The sequence below is a fragment of the Phacochoerus africanus genome, chromosome 11 (assembly GCF_016906955.1).
Source record: "Phacochoerus africanus isolate WHEZ1 chromosome 11, ROS_Pafr_v1, whole genome shotgun sequence".
NCBI lineage: Eukaryota > Metazoa > Chordata > Mammalia > Artiodactyla > Suidae > Phacochoerus > Phacochoerus africanus.
The window spans coordinates 67,414,169-67,441,032 of NC_062554.1; the positions used below are offsets into that span (position 1 = coordinate 67,414,169).

Consider the following 26,864-nt stretch of genomic DNA (forward strand, 5'->3'; position numbering starts at 1 on the left):
TTCACTTAGTCCATTTTGTGTTTTTTCGGTAGCACCAACTGTAGTACCCTGGGACTGTAGAACATCTCTGTTGAAAACTTTTCAATGAAACTTAGAGCTTTTGCCTTCTTTCCAGAAATTTTGTGTCCATATCCTCCTGATATCCTTAATGGGAGACACACGGGCACACCTCTGGAAGTCTTTCCTTTTGGAAAAGAAGTAACCTACACCTGTGACCCACACCCAGAGAGAGGAAAGATCTTCAGCCTCATTGGGAAGAGCACCATCCACTGCACCAGCGACAGTCAAGGGAATGGAATTTGGAGCGGCCCCGCCCCTCACTGTGGAGTTCAGGGTTCGTGCGCCCCATCCCACATTCCAAATGGCTTTAGAAGGTCTAAACCCAAGTCTCCAAATTTCCAAAATGACAGCATGGTGTTTATTCATGCGCTTGACACAGTTCAATGCAAGATCAATAATAAATGGTTTTAAGATTCATCAACAAGCAAGATTCTGATGATTTTTGTTTCCAGAGGACTGATGAAAAGAGATGGAGGAAGTGGGCAGAGGTTCTAGTTCTAATTATAATTAGAAGGAAAATGTTTTCAAAGCATAGCGATTGAAAGCAAATACCTATGAACCTTAACTAGCATAAGGTTCATAGGTATTTGGAGGTGTTGGAGAGAAGCACAGATTAACAGAGAATGAAACCCGACAGGATTGTTTTAATTACCTATTTGGCCAGAGACTGCTGTGCAGTCTCTATGAAAATTGGGCTGTAAAATTGTAGACAAAACACAAAGATTCTTTGAGCCAATTTGGGCTAAGTTCTAAGTTAACACAGGGTTCATTTGACACTAATTTTCACTGTTGAAGTCTTTCCACTTTGGTGGAAAGAGAAAGCAGAGCAATGTGAGCTCAAGAGGAAATGCAAAATAGAGTATGTATGTCTAAGGTCTGGAGATGGTTTCCTAAGACACCCACACTCAGAAAGTGAATATGGGAAAGAGAAAGTAAATTGTGGAAGTGACTCTAGTCCCAGCATAACATACTGACCACAGGGGAACTCTGAGAGAAAAGAGCAGTTCTAAAAGGAAAGGGACCAAGGATAGACACTCGGTCATTTTTTTTTGCCCTCACTCTCCTCCTGCAGCACCATGGCTTCAACTTGAGGTCCCCCCATGAGCCTGTTTACAGATACAGAGTCCTACTTCAGATTCACTGAATCGACAGAGAGAAACAATCTTCCCTGAAGTTCTATGATTTTTTTTTCAACATAACTGTATCTTGAGATGGCAGTGATAGTTTTATTGGCTATATATTTTTAGATTGGAGACTTGCCAGATCATCTTCATTTGCTGATTTTGGCCTTAGATAGTCGTTTTTAGCCAGAGGAGAAACTCTGAACTAGAAGCTGGTCTAGCTAATATTCAAGCTCTAAAATAAAAAGGAAACAAGCAATATATTATAGATGGATAAATTTCCAATGAAGATATCTTTAAAATAAGCCAAATTCTCATACTCAGAAAAAGTATTTAATTATGTTAAAGATATGAGAAATTGGTTTGCAGATTTTCATACAGAGAATGATCAGTGTGCAGGATTTGCTCTAGCTTTACACTTATTATTTAAAAAAATAATTGAAAGGGAGATGGAGGATACCTAGAGTAAAAACTGAAGGAGAACTTATTGTCAAAACCAAGTGGAAATGATTTCTATTTTTCCAAGCATATATACTTTTTTGATTTCATACTACTTGAATGTAAGCTGAATTTTTATTCTTCAATCCTAGGGCATGGGGCTAAAACTAGAATTTGATTCAACAACATACACTTCAAACAATGTTATAATAAGAACTATAGTTCTTGGGTTTTTTGGTTTCATTTTGAGGAGATGTTATTTATTTTCACATTGTGTTCAAATGGTTGGCTTAGAAATCAGACCTAGAAAGGCAGTGGTGCTTCCTAGTTTTAAGAAATATCTTGAGTTCTCCATTCATGCCTGTAAACCCTCTACTGCAGTTTTGATGCACTGAAACACAAGGAAACCAGACAAGAAAGGTAAAACCTGGGCAGAAGCACTCTTTATATCTCCCTAAAAATGTAAAAAAAAAAAAAAATGAATTGGCGCTGTCTTCTACAGTAAATTATGTGAGTAAAATGCCCAGGTAGCGATCTTCCAAATAGTCCCTTTTCTAACGGGCATGTGCTAATGGAACCGTTCTCCCATTTCCTAACCTGTCAAAGCTTACAAGGAAGTTATCTTTCCAAAACAAAAAATTTCTTTTGTTCTGACATCAAATCTAACAAGAAAGAGAGAAAGAAGAATGGCATTGGATGTCTTTTTTGAACTCTGATGTTCTTTCTTCTTTTGGTTTCTAGGTCACTGTAATGCTCCAGATCAGTTTCAGTTTGCCAAGCTGAAAAGCCAAACCAATGCATCTAAGTTTCCCATTGGGACATCTTTAAAATATGAATGCCATCCCGAGTACTACAAGATGTCATTCTCTATCAAGTGCCTGGAAAACCTCACGTGGTCAAGCGCCATTGATGTCTGTAAACGTGAGCAAACCCTGCATTGGAATATTCCAATGTTTGCTTAATTATCTATACAATCTTATTTAATTTTTCCAAATTTTAGAGATGAGAATACTTATTCAAATAGGTGGAGGTTAGGAGGCTGTCTTGTTACCTAATTATTGGTTGAAATGTTTATCTCATGAGACAGTTTAGAGAATATTTGTGGGGAAGTAAGTAAGGAATTACTCCAGATCTGGAAAAAAATTTTTGTAGGGGTACATAAACTGTTTGAATAACCAAGTAGGGAAAAAAATGTTATACGGGTGGGATGTAAAACCATAAATAACCTTTATATTTTGAAAAGAGATTTGAGGTGGAGATTAGATAGATCTGGAGGGGAGGTGTTTTTGAAAGTGATGCTTCGTGAGTGACTAAGCTTGAGGCAGTCTGCTGAGGTTCCTCAAAGTGGCAAAATCTGGGAAACAGAATTGCATATACACTTCAGATGGCTACAGTCAGGTGAGAAATAACTTGTTATGCACTAACAAAATTCAGGTTACTCTTCCTGGCTCCCAAATTCTGTTTCTTTCCCAAGGGAAATCATGTGAAACTCCTTCAGATCCTGTGAATGGCATGGTGTATGTAAATACAGATACCCAGTTTGGATCCAGAATTAATTTCTCTTGTAATACAGGGTGAGTTGACAGCAGCATCTTTTGATTTAAGAGTTCTAGGACATGGACACTGTGGTATATGGAATGACTGGCCATCAGGGACCTGCTGTGTAGCACAGGGAACTCTACCCAATATTTGATGATAATCTATATGCAAAAAGAATCTGAAAAAAAGAATTTGTGTGTATATGAATAATTGAATCAGTTTGTTATAGAAATTATCACAACACTGTAAATCAACACTACTTCAGTAAAAGTTTAAAAAATGAAAGACTTAAAAAAAGCATCCCAAGACAGCAGTACTACTTTCTGGTCATATTTCAGAAAGGAGGACTAGCTTCTTACCATCTGCTCTCAAGAAAGCTTGAACATAGATGTTTAACTCCTAGTTGAAATGAATAAAGTACAGTAAGTTTCGAGAGGAAATCTGTATCTTTGCTGGAATCCAGGGTAGTGCATACAAGAAAAGCGAGGTATTCACCAGGTAGAAAGGAAGAAAATGGATGAAGGGCAGGGTCAAACCATACCAAAGCCTTAACCCAGCAGAGGCATGGCTGGAAGAGCGGGAAGGCCATGGAGCAGCTGTGAGAAAGGAAATCTTAGAGGTGACTGCACCATTCATTTGCCAGGGCTGCCATCACAAAGTCTGACAAACTGGGTGGCTTACCACAACAACAAAAATTTAGTCTCTCACAGTTCTGGAGGCTAGAAGTCCAAAATCAGGATGTCGGCCGGATATGCTCTTTCCAGCGCCTCTGAGGAAGGATCCTTCCTTGCCTTTTCTAGCTGACTCATCCTTCCTTGACACGTGGCAGCATCACACCAGTTTTTGCTTCTATCTTCCCATGGCCATCTTAGCTCTGTGTCTGTGTGTCCCCCCAAGGCACCGTCCTCTCTGTGTAAGTCTGAGTCCAGAGTTCTCTCTTTTGATACCGAGGCCAATCACATTTGTTTAGGACTCACCTTAATGAATTCATCTTAAAGTGATTACATCTGCAAAGACTCTATTTCCAAGTAAGGTCATATTCACAGGAATTTGGGGGTTAGGACTTCACCATTCTTTGGGGGAAACATCATTCAACCCATAACAGAGCCCCCTATGAAAATGTCAGACATAAATTGCTGGGCGGCAGTCCCACCGTTGGTACTTATCCCTGCTCAACACACAGTAGAATCTCAACCTCACTGCCAATGTGAGCAGCTAAACCAGTAGAGAATATGGGCTAAATTCATACTGCCATGATACCCACCTAAAAGATGCTGGTGACCTTTAGCATATTTGCTAACCGAGGATTTACAGATCATAATCTGACAAAGTAAAATTAGAATAAATATAAACACTTTTCTCTTTCTTCAAGCATTTTGAACTGCAATCTATAAATTCTCTGGCTGCACCCTCTTTACTTGGTATTGCCAAATAAGAGTCTACCTCTGAGCATTATAAAACAGAAAACCATTGGTTTATGATATGCTATGAGAAATTAATATAAAAAAGACTAATCTGAGAGTTCCCATCGTGGCACAGTGGAAACGAATCCAACTAGGAACCATGAGGTTGCAGGTTCCATCTCTGGGCTCGCTCAGTGAGTTAAGGATCAGGTGTTGTTGTGAGCTGTGGTGTAGGTCGCAGATGCGGCTCGGATCTGGCGTTGCTGTGGCTCTGATGTAGGCCGGCAGCAACAGCTTGGATTCGATCCCTAGCCTGGGAACCTCCATATGCCATGGGTGTGGCCCTAAAAAAGATAAAAGACAAAAGACAAAAAAAAACAAAAAAACAAAACAAACAAAACAAAAACGAACAAACAAAAAAAACACATTAATCTGAAAAATCAGAAGAAACGGCCTCTTACAAAAAAGATTTATTTCCAAGAAATAGGAGAAACTTTTAGAAAAATATGTTTACATTTTGAACAAGATTCATTTGCACACTTTCTGGGAAACTAGTTAGGAAATTTGCTTCTGAATGAAAAGCACAATTGTCAAACTAAAAAAAAAAAAAATCTGTGATAAACACACTGAATACTGTGGAAAATTTAAGCAAGGAGTATGAAGAAAAATTAATAAAATTCTCCCAGAATTAAGAGCAAAAGATAAAGAAGAAGAGGAATGAGAAGATATGTGTAAGAATACTAGGATTCGAAATACATGTAACAAAAATTCCTGAAGGCGAAAACAATAAGCCCATACTTAGCCATCACTAGGGAATCTTCTGTATTACAGAGATAAGGAAAAAAATCAAGAATGCAGAGAGGAAATTAATAAACCATAATACCTACAAAAGAAAATTAATCTATATTGATCTTTCACATCACTAAATTGCAGAAGGTAGTGATTCTAATGAACTAAGCTAGTATTCACATTTAGAGGCTACACGTGTGCATTAAAGGATAAGCAAGGGGGAGTTCCCGTCGTGGCACAGTGGTTAACAAATCTGACTAGGAACCATGAGGTTGTGGGTTCGATCCCTGGCCTTGCTCAGTGGGTTAAGGATCCGGCGTTGCCGTGGGCTGTGGTGTAGGTCGCAGACATGGCTCGGATCCCGCATTGCTGTGGCTCTGGTGTAGACTGGTGGCTACAGCTCCGATTCGACCCCTAGCCTGGGAACCTCCATATGCCATGGAAGCGGCCCAAAAAATGGCAAGAAGACAAAAAAAAAAAAAAAGATAAGCAAGGGCCCCAAAATCTCACTTGTGTACTTTCTAGGAAGCATACCCCCTGAAATAAGGAAAAAAGATAAACTCAGGCAATCCATAAGTATTTTTTAAGAGTAATGATAAATACTGGTGAGGTAGAAAATTGACAAAAACAAACACATTTTTTTAAAAAAAATCAGATATTTTCAGCAAAGTTACAAAACTAAATACAGTGACAGAACTAAGTGTTAAAAGGTGAAACGTGGCAATGTGATCACAATTTAATAAAAATTTCTAAAGTCGTAAAATATATCCATGAAAATAAAAAAATGGGAGAAAGCAAGACAACATAAGCTAGGCTTTTATTGCATGCAAGATGGGTTGAGTACATATTTTGACATCAAAATTGAGAAAATAGGTTTAAATACATGTGTTGTATGTCTATATATGCATTGCTTTCAATAATGAGAGGATAGAAAAAAGAGAAATCAGAAAAGCCAGATAAAGTGGGTTGGAATTTAGGCTAATCCTTAGTCATATCTCAGATTGTAACCTTTCAGATGTGCCATGCATGCATGCTGAGGAAGTTGATGGGATGTGTACAGCACAGTTATTTTTCATTTTTTGCTTTTAGATATCGACTCATCGGGCACTCATCTACTGAATGTGTCCTCTCAGGCAATACTGTCTTTTGGGATGCAGAGCCACCAATTTGTGAACGTGAGTTATCCCCATTTCTTACAGTCGGTCCTTGAGATGCCCTTTAGAATTTCGAAGAATGTATTTCCTTCCTCTTGGCAACGGCATTCTTCTGATATGTGAAGGAAACACTCACATCCTTAAAGGTGCTTATATTGTGCCAAGCTTCTAGTTCCTCCTGGTTTTTCCTTATCCTGGGGTAAAATTTATTTTAAGCAACAGTCTTAAACTCATTTAGAACAGCCCCCAAATCCCTCTGCTGTTGACTGAACACCTTCTGGTTCTAAGGTCCCTTCTTTTTAGAAATGAATGAATACAAAGTTAGTGAAAGTGCCTTGCTTGGTCTCTGTCAGTTCTTAACCCCAGGTCATCTGCTCTAGCCGTGGGCCCTTCCTGCTCTCTTATGTTTTGTCTAAACCATGATGTACCATCTTTCCTGCAAGTTGTTTGGAAGATGAGCTTCCTACACTTTGAAGCATGTAGAGGAAGGAGCAGCTGGCAAATTAACAAAGAACATAAAGAGTATATAACCCTGGGTTTGGTGACCATGTGGAGGAATCAACACTCTGCAACACAACTGATAGTAGGATAAGTGCTAACAGACTTTCTAAGAGGCCAGTTCGCAGTATGTATAAAAACATTAACTGTATGAATGCCTTTAATCTTGAAATTTTACATGTTATGATTTATTCTTTTGAAAAAAATCAATGGGGCTTTTGCAAGGATTGATGTACAGGTATTATCTACATTATTATTTTATGATAGTCAAAAGAATCTAAATAGTGTGCATATTCCAAACACTTTTCTGGAAATAATCTCCTACTAGGAACTGGGCCTGTGTTCTATTTTTTATTTTAAGTTTAAAATATGACAGATTGCATTAGACAAGAGACAGGACTTTTCCAAAGGGAATCAGATAGTACATATTACTCTGAAATATTACTCAGCCAACAAAGATATGTTAGAAAAAAAATGCATGTCTGTGTGTATGTGTATTAAAGATTGTACATTAAATAGTTAAGAGTGGTTCTTTCTAGAGAGAAGGCTTAAAGGCGATTTTTAGTTATAGTTTATAAATTTCCTACAATAAATATTCATCTTTTTAAATATTTTCTTAAAAGCATAAATAAATAAATGTGTCTACTTTAAGGTATACCTGCCAAAAATGTAGAAATAGTTTATATGCCCTAGAATGATTTATACTGCCTAGGAGTTATCTATTACTTGAATGTTAGATTAAATTTGTCTGTAAAATTATCTGTGCTTTGTATGTTTTTAGTAGTAGCATTTTTGATATTTTTTCCATTGCTTCTATATGTCACCTTTCCATGAGTCAATATTGGCAAAATACATCTTTATTTCTAGCATCTTCATTTTTTTTGTCTTTTTTTTTTTTTACCTTTTCTAGGGCCACTCCCGTGGCATATGGAGTTCCCAGGCTAGGGGTCTAATCGGAGCTGTAGCCGCCGGTCTACACCAGAGGCACAGCAACGCGGGATCCGAGCTGCGTCTGCAACCTACACCACAGCTCACAGCAATGCCGGATCCTTAACCCACTGAGCAAGGCCAGGAATCGAACCCGCAACCTCATCGTTCCTAGTCGGATTCATTAACCACTGCGCCATGACGGGAACTCCTAGCATCTTCATTTTTAAATGATTTTTTTCCCATTATTGTTGATTAACAGTGATCTGTCCATTTCTACTGTACAGCAAAGTGACCCAGTTATACATATTAACCTCCATCATGTTCCATGACAAGTGACTAGATATAGTTCCCTGTGCTATACAGCAGTATCTCATTGCTTATCCACTCCAAATGCAATAGTTTGTATCTATTAACCGCAGACTCCCAGTCCATCCCACTCCCTCCCCCTCTCCCTTGGCAACCACAGTGTGTTCTCCAAGTCCATGAGTATCTTTGCTGTAGAAAGGTTCATTTGTGCCATATATTAGATTCCAGATGTAAGTGATATCATATGGTATTTGTGTTTCTCTTTCTGACTTACTTCACTTGGAATGAATCTCTAGTTCCATCCAGGTTACTGCAAATGGCATTATTTTTTCCTTTTATGGCTGAGTAATATTCCATTGTGTATATATACACTGCATCATTCATCTGTTGATGGACATTTAGGTTGTTTCCATGTCTTGGCTACTATGAGTAGTGCTGCAGTAAACATACTGGTACATGTGTCTTTTTCAATGAAAGTTTTGTCCAGATACATGCCTCAGAAGGGTATTTCTGGGTCATATGGTAGTTCTATATTTAGCTTTCTGAGGTATCTCCATACTGTTTTCCATAATGGTTGTACCAATTTACATTCCCATCAACAGTGTAAGAGGGTACCCTTTCCTCCACATCCTCCCCATCATTTGTTGTGTTGACTTGTTAATGATGGTCATTCTGACTGGTGTGAGGTGGTATCTCATGGTAGTTTTGCATTTCTCTAATAATTAGTGATGTTGAGCATTTTTTCATGTGCCTATTGGCCATCTGTTTATCTTCTTTGGACTAATGTCTATTCAGGTCTTTTGCCCATTTTTAAATTTGGTTGTTGGATTTTTTTGGTGTTGAATTGTACAAGTTGTTTGTATATTTTATAGATCAAGCCCTCGTCAGTTGATTTTTTGAAACTATTTTCCCCCATTCCATAGGTTATCTTTTTGTTTTGTTTTGTTTTTTATGATTACCTTTGCTATGCAAAATCTTGACAGTTTGATTAGATTCCATTGGTTTATTTTTGCTTTTATTTCTGTTGCCTTAAGGAGACTGACCTAAGAAAGCATTTGCAATGCTGATGTCAGAGAACGTTTGGCCTATGTTCTCTTCTAGGAGTTTGATGGTGTCTTGTCTTATGTTTAAGTCTTTAAGCCATTTTCAGTCTATTTTTGTGATGGTATGAGGGTGTGTTCTAGTTTCATTGATTTACATGCATCTGTCCAGTTTTACCAGCACCACTTGCTGAAGAGACTGTCTTTTTCCCATTTTATATTCTTGCCTGCTTTGTTGAAGAGTAATTGACCATAGGTGTCTGGGTTTATTTCTGGGTTCTCCATTCTGTTCCATTGGTCTATATGTCTGTTTTAGTACCAGTACCACTCTGTCTCGATTACTGTAGCTTTGTAATATTGTCTGAAGTCTGAGAGAGTTATGCCCCCTGCTTGGTTTTTGTTCCTCAGGATTTTTTTGGCAAGTCTGGATCTTTTATGGTCACATATAAGTTTTTGGATTGTTTGTTGTAGTTCTGTGTGAAATGTCATGGGTAATTTGATAGGGATTGCATTGAATCTGTAGATTGCTTTAGGTAGTATGGCCATTTTACAATATTAATTTTTCCAATTCAGGAACATGGAATATCTTTCCATTTCTTTGAATCCTCTTTAATGTCCTTGATTAATGTTTTATAGTTCTTAGCGCATGAGTGTTTCACCTCCTTGGTCAGGTTTATTCCAAGGTATTTAATTTTGGGGGTGTGATTTTAAAAGTATTGTATTTTTATAATCCTTTTCTAATTTTTCATTGTTAGTATACAGAAATGCAATGGATTTCTGAATGTAATTTTGTATCCTGCTACTTTGCTGAATTTGTTGATCAGTTCAAGTAGTTTTTGTGTGGAGTCCTTAAGGTTTTCAAAAATCATTAGCATAGAGTAAAATATTCAGCTATTTTTATTACTTCTGAATCTGTGATTTTTTGTTTGTCTTTAATATATTTATAATATATTTGTGCTTTATTTTTTATTGGTTGTGCCAGAGCTTTTGGTTTTTGTTTATTTGATAAACTCTATTATATGCTATACCATATTAATAACAGAATAAATCTAAATGCCTTATACTGAGAGAGAATTGAATTAAAAATAGTTAAATGACATATATTTAAATAACATATTTATATAAAATAAGTATATGGACTAAAATAATATGTGGATATATTTACTGAAATAACTTTAATTGAGAAGAGCAGAAGTCCTAATATCATGGTTGTCCAATCTGCAATTGCGGAAAACATGTCTATACATTAGCAAACATTAGATGAGAGCAGAAGTGTTCTGAATATTGATTGTAACTGGTTACCAAAATTCATAACTGAATATAACTTTTTAAGAAATTGTAGTTTTATTAACTTGCTGCCCCCTTTCCCAGGTATCCCTTGTGGGCCACCCCCAGCCATCGCCAATGGAGATTTCATTAGCAGTAATAGAGAATATTTCCAATATGGAACAGTGGTGACCTATCGCTGCAATCTTGGAGATAGAAGGATGAAGTTTGAGCTCGTGGGTTCACCGTCAATATATTGCACCAGCAAAGACAATCAAGTTGGCATCTGGAGTGGCCCTCCCCCCCAGTGCATTATACCTAATATATGCACAGCTCCAGAGGTTGAAAATGCATTCAGGATATCTGAGAAGAAAAGCCTGTTTTCCTTAGATGAAACTGTGCAATTTAGGTGTCAACCTGGCTTTATCATGAAAGGACCCTCCACTGTTCAATGCCAGGCACAAAACAAGTGGGGACCAGAGTTGCCCAGCTGTTCCAGGCGTAAGTCTGACTGAGGCTTTGAAGGGGCCCACAAATGACATGAGCTGTAGCAGGATTAGGACAGTAGTATTTGATCTGGGAGTAGGCTGTGTGGTGAGCTGTGTGAGTAAATTTGGGGAGAGGAGGCGTGGAATTAAGATGGGTGTGTATTCTGTGTATCTGTGTGTGTGCACTTGGGTATATGTGTCTTCATTTTGAGAAGCAAGAACTTAATTAATCAAGCAAAGAGATATTTGGGACTCTCACACTGAACAATTCTCAAGGCAAAGTACCAGCTCTAGTATCTCCCAGGTGTACTGAAGGATGATGTGGACTCTCTGGTCAGCCATGCAGTATCCTGTCTACTCTTTACAACACTTTGAAGCAGTGATGTTCTTATATCTGTAGGACAGTGACATTAGCTTGGTCTTTCAGAGGTTAAATAAACTGTCTGAATTATATGTTACTGAGTAGCATACCTAGGAATAGAATAAGCATGTCTGACCTTAAAATTGAATGCTCTGGTTCTTGCCATACTTTTATCAGCATCTATCACAGAAAGAAACTAAACTGTGAAAAAAGATAGTGTCAAAGATCTTAGAGTTTGTCTGTTCTGGCTACCCCTTGCATTTTACCATTAGAATCTGAAAGTGAAAGTAACTAGCTCAAAATGAAACACATTTTTCTTTCGAATGAGTTCTAATGCCTTGAGCACACACCAAAAGGAGTGTGAATGAAGGCAGTCACACCTTGAGTTGAATACTCTCTAAAAGTGTGTCCTCTCCTTATCAGGGTTGGCTTAGTTGGGAGATTTTGTTCTCGATGGCATGTCTTTCTTCTTATGCCACAAGAGCTATCATAAAAAGGATTCTAGAAGTGGACTGATAAATGTTTTACTGGCTCATGCACAGGGACAGAGAGGGAGCTTACAATTTTTCCACCAACCCATATCAGCCTTTACAACCAGTGAGAGAGAAATTGGGAAGACAAACAGAGATAAAAGTGTGAATTCTTACTACAGTTTGATCATAGAATTGAAAAAAAAAAAAAAAAGAGAGAGAGAGAGAGATGAGGGGATTACGGCTCAGGGAACCTTCTTATTACCTGAAAGATGAACCTGTACCTTGGACACTTTCTAGCAAATATGCAAGTGCGGTAGCCCAGGAATACTAATGACCCTATACTGAATATTCAGCTGTAGAAGAAGGGACCTGGTGGACTAACAGATGCGTTTTAGAACTGGGAAGAACTGGGTTCTAATTCTCACTAGCTGTGAAGTTTTGGGCAAATCTCTTCCCTAGTCTTAACTTTCACATTAGTAAAACAAGGGGACTGAAATATCTTTCAACTTCCTTTCTTATACTTGAACGCCTTGAATTATGAGTCTCTAAATCCTTGGAATAGTTAGAATTTAGTAAAAGATATTTTCCTATAAGTGATGGGTACTTTACTGTTCTTTCCCCAGTATGTCAGCCACCTCCAAAAATCCTTCATGGTAAACACACCCCAAGCCATAGGAACTACTTTTCTCCTGGGCAGGAAGTGTCCTACATCTGTGAGCCCGGCTATGATCTTAGAGGGGCTGCTTCTCTGCGCTGTATGCCCCAGGGAGACTGGAGTCCAGCAGCCCCCAGATGTGCAGGTACCTGTACTCTCGACTGGTTTACTTATCGATCTCTTTGTCTGTCATAGGGACCTCTCACTCCTGTGTGTCTCTTTCTTTTCTCCCTAGCAAAATCATGTGCTGACTTCTTGGATCAACTCCCTAATGGACGTGTGCTCTTTCCACTGAATTTCCAGCTTGGGGCAAAAGTGTCCTTTGTTTGTGATGAGGGGTGAGTCTGACCTGGAATCGAGACCAGGAACACAGTGCTGGACGCTGATATGTTGACACCCTGGGGAATGGGATTTATCCAAAAGGGGGACTCCCTAATGGAGAAAAAGTACTAAATGAGACTAATATCTAAAACAATGATTGGGAAGTTTGGTAAGAACTAGATGGAACCTTGAACAGATGCTTAAAAAGTAAAAACGGAAAATATATTGAACAGCAGAAACAGCACAGATCTTGAACATTTAGGTGAAATATTAAGTATATGGATAAAGTACATAGTAATTTGGGGAAGTGAACAGGTGAATATTCCAAAGAGATTGTTTTGAAAGTGTATGTATATGTATGTATATATGAACATTATTTATAAGAAAAATGATTCAGGAAATTTTTAAACCAGTCAATAGTGGGATTTGTAATTAAGAATGAAAGAGTAAGCAGAAGCACTTTTAAATCTAATTATATATCATTTATTTAGTATTAGGCTAAGTTGCAAGAGCATGAAAACTGCTGTTCATATTTCAAGTAACATCATTAACTCTTTGTGTGACTCTAAATGATCTTGATGTTATGTTCTGACACCACCAGCAGGTAGAAAGCACAAACAGAGCAGATGTTCTCCATATATTCCAAGGGCTCTTTGACAAGCATCAGTTACCAGTCACCCAATAAAGACTGGACGCAATCCAGGAGGCCATTGGTCTCACAATAAACCAGATATTTTAGGATGATTGTCCTCCAAAGAATCTTCTCTCCTGACTGTGTCTTCTTTTTCATAGATAACTTGGCTTCACTCTTCAATAATAGGCCATGAGTCTCCTTCAGGAACGTTCCAAATGTATTGGCAAAAAGAATAATCCCTGATCTCTTTCCTCATGTTGTCTGACTTGTCAGCTTAAAGTGAGAGTTGTTTTCCCCCTGATCTACTAAGAGAGGAAAATGCTACACTTGGTGTTAGATGTCAAAGTTTCTCCTAATGGCAAAAAAAGGGGGGGCTTGTCAGAGAGAGTTAGGGTAAGAGGGCCTCCAGAAGGTCCAAGTCCAGACCAAAGAAATCCCTGTCAATGTTTTTGTTCCTTCTTTAGTTAAGCTTTGACAGTCATTTTGTTTTATCCTCATTGGAAGCAGCCGTCTTTTTCAATGTTTTGGTTTCTGAGCTGCTATCAGCCAAGAAACCAAACGAGCCAAGCTTTTTTACCTGGGACTTAACTTAGGAATTAAATTGTATTTCAGCAGAAGGGAAAAGTCGAGATCTGTCAATGGATGGAAGAGAGAAACCGTGTGCTCACCCAGTCACTATTGCTTTGTCCCTTAGGTACCAGTTAAAGGGAAGCTCAGCCAGTTACTGTATCTCAGTTGGAATGAAAAGCCTTTGGAATAACACTGTTCCTGTGTGTGAACGTAAGTGGAAAGAATATTGGTTCAGGCCTGCAACTTTATCCTTGCTTTATTTCGTTTTCTTAGGGCATTTTTTTCCCTGTGAAATTATCCAATGTCTGCCTCTCTGTTTGTTTTTGTTTTTGATAGAAAAATTTACTTGCTGAAATAATTACAAAGAGTTTTTTGGGGAAGGAGGGGAGAAATAAACCTGAGCATCATGGGTTTGGGGTACCATTCTAGAAATATTTATAAGCAAACTGTTATAAATGAAGAGAAATGCTTCATAGATGGGGAGAAATCCATGGTCTGAAACTTTGTCAATTTTTCCTTTTTTCTTCTCAAAGACGATAGTCACATGTCAGCTTTTTTCAATCACCCACCAATTCATATACTCATTCTTTCAACAAATTTTTTGAATACCTACTATGTGCTAATCAATCTTTTAGACATTAGGAATATGCCTGTAAACAAGACAGAGTGGGTCCCTGCTCCCATGTTGTTTATATTCTTGAGCAGAGAAAAGGATAAAGTATACATAAAACAAGTGAAAAAGCAAACATAAATAGACTATTTCAAATAAAAAATAAAAAGTTTTGGTTTCTCTTAACCTGAGCTGGCTCAGGGCTGCAATGGGAGGGAAGGTAAACAAAAAAATCCATCAATCAGCCAAACAGACAAACAAAAACTTGCATATAGGAAAAAGCAACTGGGGCTTATGTGGGTGCCTGCAGCACTTCAGGGGAATCCTCCAATGAGGGTACTCCAAGAGGTCTGTGGGCATACCCCCTGCTGAAATCTCAAAGCAGACAGCTCTGAAAGTGTTCCTTCAATGCCTTTGTTATTCTTATTTGCCTCTTTCCCTTTTCCCTCTCTCACCGCAGAAATAGAGGTCCCTTCTCAGAAATTCATGCTGCTGGAGAGAAATGGGTCCCCCCCCCACCAGCTGCAACTGGGTAGCCAGGCAGTAAATTTTTTCTTTCCACTTTCTCTGTGAGGGAGCTTTCTGTTGTCACAGAAGAGAAAGCCCAGTCCCTAGAAGGCTGCTAGGAACTAATTCCTTGAGATCCTCCTTTGCCTCTGCCTCCAAACTCATCTATCTCTCTCTTCTGAGAGCGTGCCTGATTCTCACAGTCTAGGCTGGCTAGACTTCCACAGATTCTCTGCCTTCTTGCATGTCTACCCTATTTTGTACTCTTCAGTTTTGCTTTTCCCCCAGTTGCAGCAAGTGAGAGTGGGGCAGATTTTGCCAACTCCTTTGGATGAGGGACAATTCCAAGGTCTTATCTACCTACTTTCTAAAGCATGTGTAGGTAAAAATCTCCTGGCGTTCTAGTGTAATGTGCAGAGGCACCCCGAATGACCAATTCATTGTAAATGAAAAGGGAGAGAAAAATCTTTAGCACATGCTGACATGATGCTGACATGACTCATCTTTCCTCTCTTGACTTGATGAGTAGCGCCAGAGGTAGTGTATTTAACCTCGAAAAGATGTTAATAAATAAACGCTGGAAGAATAACCCAGCAGTAAGTAAATAACAAACTCTGATAAAATCCCATAGGTTATCCACTTAAAAATCACAAGTATATAAGACACAATAATACATGGATTTTACATGGAATTATTATGCACGGAACCCACCCACACCTAAATTTCAACCTGGTAAACATGTCCGATTATTAGCTGAAGAACAGTATTGTAATTAGTTACAGTTTTAAAAATGATGTGTTTGTTTGCGTTTGTTAATTAAATTCATAGTAAAATAAGTCATAGTGAAAAAAATAATTCTGGAAAAGGCAAAATGACAGAGACAATAATGACATCAGTGGTTGCCAGAGGATGGAGCTGGGGGTAGGGTTAAGAGGTAAAACACAGAGGATGTTTGAGGCAGTGAAAATACTCTGCATGATACCATAATGATGGATGTCTACCATTATGTATTTGTCCAAACCCAAAGAATATGCAACATCAAGAGTGAATCCCCCTGAAGTTTGAGTGATTATGATGTGTCAATGTAGGTTCATTGGTTGTAACACTTTGTTGGAGAATGTTGATAATGGAGGAGACTGCGTTTGTGAGGGCAGGAAATACTGGAAATCTCCAAGCCTTCCCTTCAATTTTGCTCCTCAACTAAAACTGCTCTTAAAAAGTTGTATTAAAAAAAAGTTAAACTGGCGTTCCCGTCATGGCGCAGCGGAAATGAATCCGACTAGGAACCATGAGGTTGCGGGTTTGATCCCTGGCCTTGTTCAGTGGGTTAAGGATCTGGCATTGCTGTGAACTGTGGTGTAGGTCACAGACGCTGCTCAGCTGGCGTTGCTGTGGCTCTGGCTCTGGCTCTGGTTAGACCTCTAGCCTTGGGAACCTCCATATGCTGTGGGTGCGGCCCTAGAAAGACAAGAGACAAAAAAAAAAAAAAAAAAAAGTTAAACTATTGTGTACTACTTTCTTTCTTATCCCAGGTATATCTTGTGAGCCACCGCCAGCGGTAGCCAATGGAGAATTCTACAGCAGCAGCGGAAGTGTTTTTCAATATGCAGCAGTGGTAACTTATCAGTGTCACACTGGGCCAAATGGAGAAAAGCTTTTTGACCTTGTGGGAGAACAGTCCATATACTGTACCAGCAGAGACAATCAACGTGGAGTTTGGAGCAGCCTTCCTCCTCAGTGTATTTCTGTGAATAAATGCACAGCTCCAGAAGTTGAAAATGGAATTAGAGACTCAGGAAATAGGAGTTTACTTTCCTTAAATGAGGTTGTGAGATTTAAGTGTCAGCCTGGCTTTGTCATGAGAGGGTCCAACACTGTTCAGTGCAAGGTCAACAACACATGGGTGCCTGAGCTGCCAAGATGTTCCAGGGGTGAGTTTCATCCACCTCTGCTGGGAGTATTGGGGGTGTAAATGGTAAGAGCTGTTGACACCAAGGAAGGGGTTTGTGTATGTGTGTGGGGGCATGCAAGGACCATGAAGCTGGTATAAACACTCTAAACATAATACTAGCTAAAGTAAACTATTGGTTACCTCTGATAATAATACTTGTCAAGTAATGCTTACTCTGTCTCATCTGTAATTAATGCACACATTTTACATGTATTGTTTGATACTTAAGCAAACAGATGACATAGGAACTATGCTTATCTCCATTTACATTGAACAAGCTGAGTCTGAGTGATGTTAAATAACTATGCCCAGGTCACAGAGCTAGTAAATAACAGAATAAGTCCTGGAATTCAAGAGCTTTTCTGATTACAGAGCCTAATGATAATGTGTAGTAAAATGTACAGTGAAACAATAATGCATGATAACAATGACATGTATCCTTGGAGTAGGTCAGAAGGCAACTGAGCCGTGTCGACAAAAATAATAGCATCAGATTAAAAAGCCTTAAATGGTGGTCATTCTATTCCAATTCCCCCGTGTTATTTCTGAAAACCCCAAGGCTCAGAAAGAGAGAAGGATGTGCTCAAATCCAAGCAAATTTTTTTCATTTTTATTCCACTTTATGTATAGTTTAGATTGAAGCTCAAAAGTGTTCTGATGCACTGAGCACACATCAATTGGTCTGTGGATGCAAGCAGCCAAAATTTGAGTCAAAATATGTGCTCACCAATATAGTCTCTCTTTTAAAAGTCTATAGCTATTTTCTCTTAAGGGGATTTTGTTCTTGGTGGTGTCTCTGGACTTCTTATGCTGAAATGGCTAGCTTAGCAGGGAAGAATCCAAGCTGGCACACAGGATCCAGGAGAGGCTTATAGTTCAGGAGGAGGGGCTGGGGGAAAAGAGGAAGGAGGATGCATGACTGACTGTACAATAAGCTAAGTGAGGGGTCTATTAGATGACACTCGGGTGAAGGTCTATCTTGCTGAGGTTAGAAAGGATAGCTGTCTAGAAAGTATAAGAGTGGAACAAGCCACCAGCACTCACAGCCCTGGACTGGATGGCTGGTCTAACAAAGCAAAAGGAACATTCTGTTGTAGACTTAGGAATATTTTGTTTGTTTGTTTAATAACTCAGGACTCAGTTTCTTAAATTTTATTTTAGTTTATTTTTTTGTCTTTTTGCTCTTTCTAGGGCCGCTCCTGTGGCATATGGAGGTTCCCAGGCTAGGGGTCTAATCGAAGCTGTAGCCACTAGCCCACGCCAGAGCCACAGCAACACAGGATCCGAGCTGCGCCTGCGACCTACACCACAGCTCACAGCCACACTGGATCCTTAACCCACTGAGCAAGGCCAGGAATTGAACCCGAAACCTCATGGTTCTTAGTCGGATTTGTTAACCACTGAGCCACGAGGGGAACTCCAGGAATGTTTTAATAGAAAAAAACATGGGCAAGGTATCAGAGAAATGCTCATTCTAGTCACAGCTCAATGCTGTGTCCTTAGGTTGTGCTTTGGTGAAACTGTGGGTACTGAAGTAGCAAATCTTTTCTTTCATTTGTTTTGTTTTATTTTGTTTGTTTGTACTTATTAAAGTACAGAGCATATTGTAAATATTTTTTAAAGTTTTATTGAAATACAGTTGATTTACAAGGTTGCAAAAATTTATGCTGAACAACAAAGTGATTCAACCATACATATATACATAGCCATTCTCTTTCAGATTCTTTTCCCCCATAGATTATCACAGAATACTGGGTAGAGTTCTGTGTGCTATACAGCAGGTCCCCATTGCTAATCATCTCTTCTTTTAAAATATACTCTGTAAGTAGGATTGTTAAGCTTCCTGGCAGGCACACGATAGAGTAGAAGGTATTTCCCCATAACTGACAGGTATTTTTACTATTCTTTCCCCAGTATGTCAGCCACCTCCAGAAATCCTACATGGTAAACACACTTCAAGCCACAGGGATGACTTTTTTCCTGGGCAGGAAGTATCTTTTAGCTGTGACCCCGGCTATGATCTCAGAGGGGCTGCTTCTCTGCACTGTACACCCCAGGGAGACTGGAGCCCAGCAGCCCCCAGATGTGCAGGTACCTGTACTTTCATCTGGTTTACTGACTAATCTTTTTGTCCTTCACAGGGACAGCTCACTCTTGTGTTTTTTCCTAGTGAAATCATGTGCTGACTTCCTGGACCAGCTCCCTAATGGACGTGTACTCTTTCCACTGAATTTCCAACTTGGGGCAAAAGTGTCCTTCATTTGTGAAGAGGGGTGAGTGTGACCTGGAGTAGAGACCAGGAACACAGTGCTGGATAGTGATTCTTTTGGGTTCAGGAGTTAATTCAAAAAGAGAGGCTAACCTATGGAATAGAAGTACCTGGGGAAACTGACTTCTCTGCAGTTTTGATATGTGTCGGGCCATGGGGGCATCACTATCAGGATATAAAGAAAGTGGAACACGCAGTTCAGTGTTGAATATAACATACATATAGATACTAGTCTTGAATTCATGGTTGGAAATTGAAGTAAATGGGGAAATTCTTTTTTGGGGGAAGACAATTATAGTCCTGTGGGAAATTTGCTAATGAAAATTTTGAGGTATAAGAAAAAAATTGTTTGCAATATGGTAAATCAGGCAAGGGTTGTTTTAGGAAACTAAAAGCTAATCAGTAGTGGAAATTGTAATAGTATATGGGTTAAGTATTTTAATCCAATCATGTTTCTTTGCATCAGTAAAGTCTTTGATTTTAGAATCATAATGGCCAGTGTTATTGTTTCAGGCAATATTATCAGTTGTTTATGGATCTATTACTCAGAGAAGAATGCACTGTCTGTGGGAGGTAACAAGATTGGGCAATACAGCTGTAATCTTTAATAATTTCAAGGATTTTTTTTTTTGTGTGTGTGTTTTTAGGGACACACCCACAGCATACAGAGGTTCCCAGGCTAGGGGTTGAATCGGAGCTGTAGTCACTGGCCTACGCCGCAGCCCCAGCAACATCAGATCCAAGCCTCGACTGTGACCTATACCACCACTCACGGCAAGGCCAGATCCTTAACCCACTGAGCAAGGCCAGGGATTGAACCTGTGTCCTCATGGATATTAGATTTGTTTCTGCTGAGCTACAATGGGAACTCCAATTTCCAGGAATCTTTGACTTTACAAAGTCTACACCCAGTAATGATCAGCAGACAATGGGACAATGGGACAATGGGATCCAATTATAAACTGGGCATTTCAGGGTGGCAAAATTTCTATGAGCCTCTTTCAGGCCATTACAGCTATGGCAAGAAGAACAATGTAGGTCCTCTTTCCAGATGTCCTCTGCTTTGCTCACCCAGATCAGGGGCTGTTCTTCGTCATGCCCCACTAATGAGGATAAGAGGGATGTCAGAGGGGTATCAGCGAGAGATGAGGAGTGGGTCTAGGGCACAGACAGAGTGCAGCTCAGTGTTCAGGGACTTCTGAGATGACCCTGGACTAGGAGGTTTGTTTGATTGTTAATGTACAAGTGCTGATTGCCTTGTTTGTCACCAGACACCATGATACTTGGGAAGAATTTGGCTTCTGAATTCCTGCCAGCTATTGAATTCAGGTCCCTAGTGAAGTGAGACTTTCAGCTTGTTCTGAACCTAAGACCCAAATGGTATTTAGGCTGAGTGAGGACCTGAAGGGAGGAAGGCAGATATTGGAATTGGCCCCCCATTTGCTACCCTTTTCTCCCTTAGGTTCCGATTAAAAGGCAGCTCTGCTAGCCATTGTGTCTTGGTTGGAATGAAAACCCTTTGGAACAGCAGTGTTCCTGTGTGTGAACGTGAGTAGAAAGAGTAACCCTGCAGCCTGTATAACTGCCCTTCTGTTTTTCCAGTATGTTTCACCTCATGGAGTCACCTGTTGTCTGGATCTTTGTTTAACTAAGTCGGCGATAAAATACTTCTTTGTTAGATGAAAATACTCCTTTGTTAGAATTTCACAAAAAAAGGCCTAGCTGTTCTTATATCTCATGTGTTCATATTACTCATCCGTAAATAACTAGTTTAATGCTGGGATTGAATTTTGTGGGGAATATGTGGGGAGAAATTAGATGACATAAGGGTACACCCAAATTTATTTATTTATTTACTTTTTCAGTTTTACCACCAAGGAGGAATCTCTCTTAAACTTTTATGTCATTTTATCCCCTCACATATCTGAACTAGTTCTTCAGTCTCATTTAGTCTGTGATATTTACTGAGGAGGGTTTCCATGTGCCAGGACTTTCCAGGTGGGGAGAGTGCTGAATAGGAAAGCCTTACCCCGGCTTTCATGGAGTTCATTTTCTACTTGCGGAGGCAGATGACAAACAAGAAAATTAATCAGTAAACAAATTAAAAATGGAAGATATAAAATAGCATGTCAAAAATTGATGTGTTGTGGAAAAAGCAGTTAGATGATATATCACTATGGTGCAGGGAGGTGAGTCAGTATTTGAAATGATTAGTGAGGAGCCCTAAATTTCAATAAAACCAACTTAAATAAAGATTCAGAAACTGATAAATATATAAAGTGTTTTGAGGACCAAAACAATACTGATTTATCCTATTCTGATTACTAAAGCAAGGCGAGACTTTTTTAAATGTCTTTTTCTTGATGATTAGAAAATGTCTTTTTCTTGATTTTATTTTGGATTTTGTTAAAATGCCATGCTAGAAATCTGTTGGAACATCTTATGGGATTATCATGGAATTTTATAAGCATATTCAATATGTGTTAAATTTAGCTATCTAGTAGACTCAGCCTTCCTGTGACATATAAAGCTAAAAATAAATATATATAAGTAACCTTTGGAAAAACAAACCTATAAGTAAAATCCAGGTATGAGAAGTCCATCTTTATTTGATAGACTGAAGCCCTTAGTTTATTTATACACACATTGCTGACAAGCTCTGATATCTCTTCCTAAATTGCTATCAGATTAAAAGCATCAAAATAATTTTAGGGAGGGAACTGCTAGAAACAGGTACATTGACAGAAAGAAATGACAGAAGAGGAAGAGGAAGAAGAAGAAAAAGAAGAAGGAGAAGAATAGGAAGAGGAAGAAGAAGAGGAGGAAGAAGAGGAAGAAGAGGAAGAGGAGGAAGAAGAAAAGGAAGAAAAGGAAGAGGAGGAAGAGGAAGAATAGGGAGGAAGAGGAAGAAGAAGAAGTAATGGGGGGATGGGAGGAGAAGAAGAAGGAGAAAAGGCTCCCTGGAGCCCTTTAATCTGGCTGTAAAAAGCACTATGCAAATCAATATATTATAAGGATACTACTGTATATTTGATATTGGTACTGACGATAATGGCCTTGAGTCACCAAAAAAAAAAAAAAAATTACATCTGCTGAAACTGTTAGTCCACATTTAACCAACTTCCCCAAGATTTCCCTAGGACTTCAAGTCTTTGAGGTCTAAAGCCTTGTCTGTCTCATACCCCTTTGTCAACCCAGGATTCTTATGATACTTGACGTAAATTAGGCAATAAAATGGCTGCTGAAAAAAAAAATTAACTTCCAAAACTTATTACAAACTTAGCTACCTGGAACTTATTTTGGCCTTTCACAGTAAACTGTAATTTAAGACTCACCTGACTTAGCCTTTCCTTCTCAAAGAAAGCCTTACGTATTTAAATTCCATATAATGTAATTATGTTCTCATAGAAAAAGAATGTATTAATACAACAATCATAGGGCATCATTATTGTATAACCTTTTCAACTGAAACTAATGGAACCTAAAGCTTTTGTGTTCTTTCTAGAAATATTTTGTCCAAATCCTCCGGCTATCCTTAATGGGAAACACACAGGAACTTCTCTGAAAGATATTCCCTATGGAAAAGAAATTAGTTACATGTGTGACGCCCACCCAGCCAAAGGAATGATCTTCAGCCTCATTGGGAAGAGCACCATCCACTGCACAAGTGACAGTCAAGGGAATGGGGTTTGGAGTGGCCCTGCCCCTCGCTGTGAACTTTCTGGTCCTTCTGGTCAGTGCACATTTCCCCATGCCCTAGAAGGATCAGCATGTCTAGGCGAAACTTCCATCTTTCTATAGTGACAGTCCTTTTTGTTTGTGAATAGAGCTTTGTTATGAATGTCTGAAACAGAATTACCTACCTTCTAGATGAGTAACAGATGTTCTAAATGCCCAGGCCATATCCCAGGAGGTGGTATTCTGATGACCCTTCCTCTGGGGCGAGGCATGTGTGGGATGGTGAGGAGAGGAGGGAGTGGAGAGTTCCATGAAGCCCAGATTTTATAGGCAATATTTCAAACCACTAAAAACCAATGTCAAAAAAAAAAAAAAAAAACTGGAGTTCCCATCGTGGTGCAGTGGTTAACGAATCCGACTAGGAACCATGAGGTTGCGGGTTCAGTCCCTGCCCTTGCTCAGTGGGTGAACGACCCAGCATTGCTGTGAGCTGTGGTGTAGGTTGCAGACGCGGCTCGGATCCCGAGTTGCTGTGGCTCTGGTGTAGGCCGGTGGCTACAGCTCCGATTTGACCCCTAGCCTGGGAACCTCCATAGGCCGCAGGAGCAGCCTAAAGAAATAGCAAAAAGACAAAAAAAAAAAAAAAATACTGCTACGCCAGCTCTATTAAGCTGTCTTCATATAGGTAGATGGGTGTACAGAGCAAAAAAAATGTGCTAATATCAGTAACATATTTCAGAATTGATAATGCTGTAGAAATAATTAAGGAAACTCTGATGTGGGCATTAATCTTACTTTTGTTATTTCTGAGTTCTGCTCCAGCCTGTGACTACATTTTCTTTTCTTTTTTTTTTGTTTTTTGTTTTTTTAGGGCTGTACCCACAGCATATGGAGGTCCCCAGGCTAGGGGTAGAATCGGAGCTGTAGCCCCTGTCCTATGCTCCAGCCATAGAAACATCAGCTCTGAGCTGAGCCTGCGACCTACACCACAGCTCACGGCAACCCTAGATGCTTAACCAGCTGAGCGAGGCCAGGGATTGAACCTGGGTCCTCATGGATACTAGTCGGATTCATTTCCCCTGAGCCACTATGGGAGCCCCATGACGGCCTTTTCTTGACCCTTCATCTTACCGTTAGCGAGGGGAACTCAGGATGCCCTGGAGAATTGGAGTGTAAGGTGGTCCTCTTGGCCTCTGTTGCTCATTAGTCTGGCTTTAAATGACTAGTACTGGGCAACGATTTGTAGCTGTGATTATCCACACAAGCTCCATCCTCCAGTGAATATAGGCTGCATTGAGTTGGTAGTGTGTGGATCCCAGTGGTACTCCCACATGATTCAGTTTACAGGTAGAGATCACAGATGGTCCTGTTTAAAGGCTGAGAGGTCTGGCATTAGAGAACTGGTCTTCCCAGTGATCAGCAAACATTTTGTGCCTTGGGACCTGCCTGCCTGGGGTCTGCATGTGGTTCTAATAACCAGAGATATTATTAGTTGTGTTGGGGTATTCATACTTCCAAGTTTAACTGAATGTTTTTCGTGTGTGTTTTGGGGGAATTTGTTCTTAGCTTGTCCACATCCACCCAAGATGCATAATGGCTACCATATTGGAGGACACGCTTCTCCATATCTTCCTGGGATGATAGTCAAATACACTTGTAACCCAGGCTACATGTTGGTGGGAAAGGCCTTCATCTTCTGTACACACCAGGGAACCTGGAGTCCATTTGATTCTTATTGCAAAGGTATTTTGCATTCTTGCTGGCAGTTTTATGAAATATTGATGCATATGAGGCTAAAAAAGCTGAGAGATCATTTCTGGGGGGTTTGACTTTACAAAACTACATTAACTGATTTTGCTTTGTTTCTTTCCTGTTTTTACTTTTTAGAAACACTAGACTAAGGGCAGGGATGAGGTAGGAAGGATTTCAGACATGCTGTTATTCCTAAGGTTAAGGAGGAGTTAGTCCTATGGCTGTGTGATTACAGGATCATGGGGCTTTCTACAGCCTAAAAGTCTCAGAAATTCTGTTTGTCCTCCTATCCTTCTGATTTGAGAGACAGGGGAAATGAGGGCGACCATAGACATGGTAAGTGACCTTTCTGTATTTATTTGGAAGAATGGACTGCCCAAAATCAGAGTCCCTGTGGCTCTGCAGAAACTGGAAAGCTCACCCCTCCTTGCTTTAGTTACATAAAAAAGTATAAAGATTCAGGGGGTAGTTCAGTAATTAATTTTCAAATTAAGATGCTGGAATAGTGCTTCTCCTGAAAATAAAAAGGGTATTATTCCCTTCTCTTGACAGCTGCTTTCTTTTCATTTAAGTAAAATTCATTTTGTCATAATAACTGTCCTCTTTACGCACATTTTTTAAGCAGTCATTCTCCATCTTTATCATTAGCAATATCAGCCAGGGACGTTTCTACAAAGACAGATTCTTTTCCGTAAATTGAAATATCATTAACGTACCATGTTATGTTTAGGTATATTACATACCTGACATTTGTATAAATCATTAAATGATCACCATGATAAATCTAGTAACCATCTGCCCCCATGCAAAGTTATTACAATATTATTGAACATATGCCTTATGCTGTATATTACATCCTTGTGTCGTATTTTATAAATGAAACTTTGTATCTCTTAATTCCCTTTACCTATCCCACCCCTCTAGAAATCATCTATTTGTTCTCTGTTTCTATGGATCTGTTTTCCTTTTGTTTTGTTTCTTTTGTTTTTTAGATATTCCATGTAAATGAAATCATATGGTATTTTTTTTCTTTTTCTGTATTTTTTTCTTTTTTTTTTCTTTTTCTTTATTTCATTTTTTTTCTTTTTCTTTATTTATTTCATTTACACTAATACCCTCCAGATCCATTTATGTTGGGGAGGATTATTTTGTTTCTATCCATCTCTATCTATGATTACATATATATTGTGTGTGTGTGTGTGTGTGTGTGTGTATAAATGATTTCTTCAATGGATGATCTCTTAAGTTTGAATGCATTCTAACAACCCTGCATTTTTACTTCTTCCCACAATGTTTCATGTTTTTGATGTTATATTTTACATTTTGTTTTGTTTTGTGTATCTCTTAACTACTATTGTGTACATAGATGATTTCATTACTTTTGTCTTTTAATCTCTCTCCTAGCTTTATAAATGGTTTATCTACTACTGTGCCTTTACTAGTGAGATATTTTCTTTCATAATTTTCTCATTTCTAGTTGTGGCCTAAAATGAATAAGTAGCTTGTATTTATTTCTCCAAGAAAAATGGGTTTATTCAGGATCAGCAGAGAATTCCAGTTTTGGGTTTGTAACCATGGCGAGCCACATGCAAGTCCCTACACAGCAAGGGAAGCAGAACTCTTTAATAGTAGGGGAAAGGAAGTTGGGAGGACTCTGAAAAACAAAGGTCTATGGCTTTTCATTGGCTGATTTTCTGCCAGCGAAAAAAGAGGAGTCTTACTTTTTCCTGTTGAGTTATGCTATTATCTCAGGGTGTAAAATCTCCCCCTTCTGGTGTCCAGACTCTATTTAATTAATGTTTCTATTTATTAATTTTTTCAAGCTAAAAGCAATATATTAAATAGAAAAATAACACTTTAAATTCAGAATCATAATTTATTAACTTCTTCTATGCATAGCAATGAGGAATAAATATGCATTTACTCAAGAGACAAAATTCCTGTATTAGTTGTATACCTAGACAGAGTTGAAACGATTTTACTATTTTCTCGTGGTGTGGCCCAAGTGGCTCCAGGGATGGAACACAGTTTTTTTCCTAATTCCTAATTTT

At 39.0% G+C, this 26,864-nt stretch overlaps 1 protein-coding gene across 1 annotated transcript in view; it reads left to right on the forward strand.

Annotated features, from left to right (window-relative positions):
• LOC125111252 (complement receptor type 2-like) overlaps window positions 1-26,864 on the forward strand; it is a 104,669-nt gene that overhangs the window by 66,925 nt on the left and 10,880 nt on the right. The window contains exons 26-39 of the mRNA XM_047753147.1: window positions 116-334; window positions 2,361-2,540; window positions 3,094-3,193; window positions 6,440-6,525; window positions 10,650-11,045; window positions 12,490-12,666; window positions 12,757-12,859; window positions 14,171-14,256; window positions 16,696-17,094; window positions 19,029-19,205; window positions 19,285-19,387; window positions 20,846-20,931; window positions 22,889-23,116; window positions 24,628-24,804. Coding sequence (XP_047609103.1) covers window positions 116-334; window positions 2,361-2,540; window positions 3,094-3,193; window positions 6,440-6,525; window positions 10,650-11,045; window positions 12,490-12,666; window positions 12,757-12,859; window positions 14,171-14,256; window positions 16,696-17,094; window positions 19,029-19,205; window positions 19,285-19,387; window positions 20,846-20,931; window positions 22,889-23,116; window positions 24,628-24,804 — 2,517 coding nt within the window. The remainder of the gene's footprint in view (window positions 1-115; window positions 335-2,360; window positions 2,541-3,093; window positions 3,194-6,439; window positions 6,526-10,649; window positions 11,046-12,489; window positions 12,667-12,756; window positions 12,860-14,170; window positions 14,257-16,695; window positions 17,095-19,028; window positions 19,206-19,284; window positions 19,388-20,845; window positions 20,932-22,888; window positions 23,117-24,627; window positions 24,805-26,864) is intronic.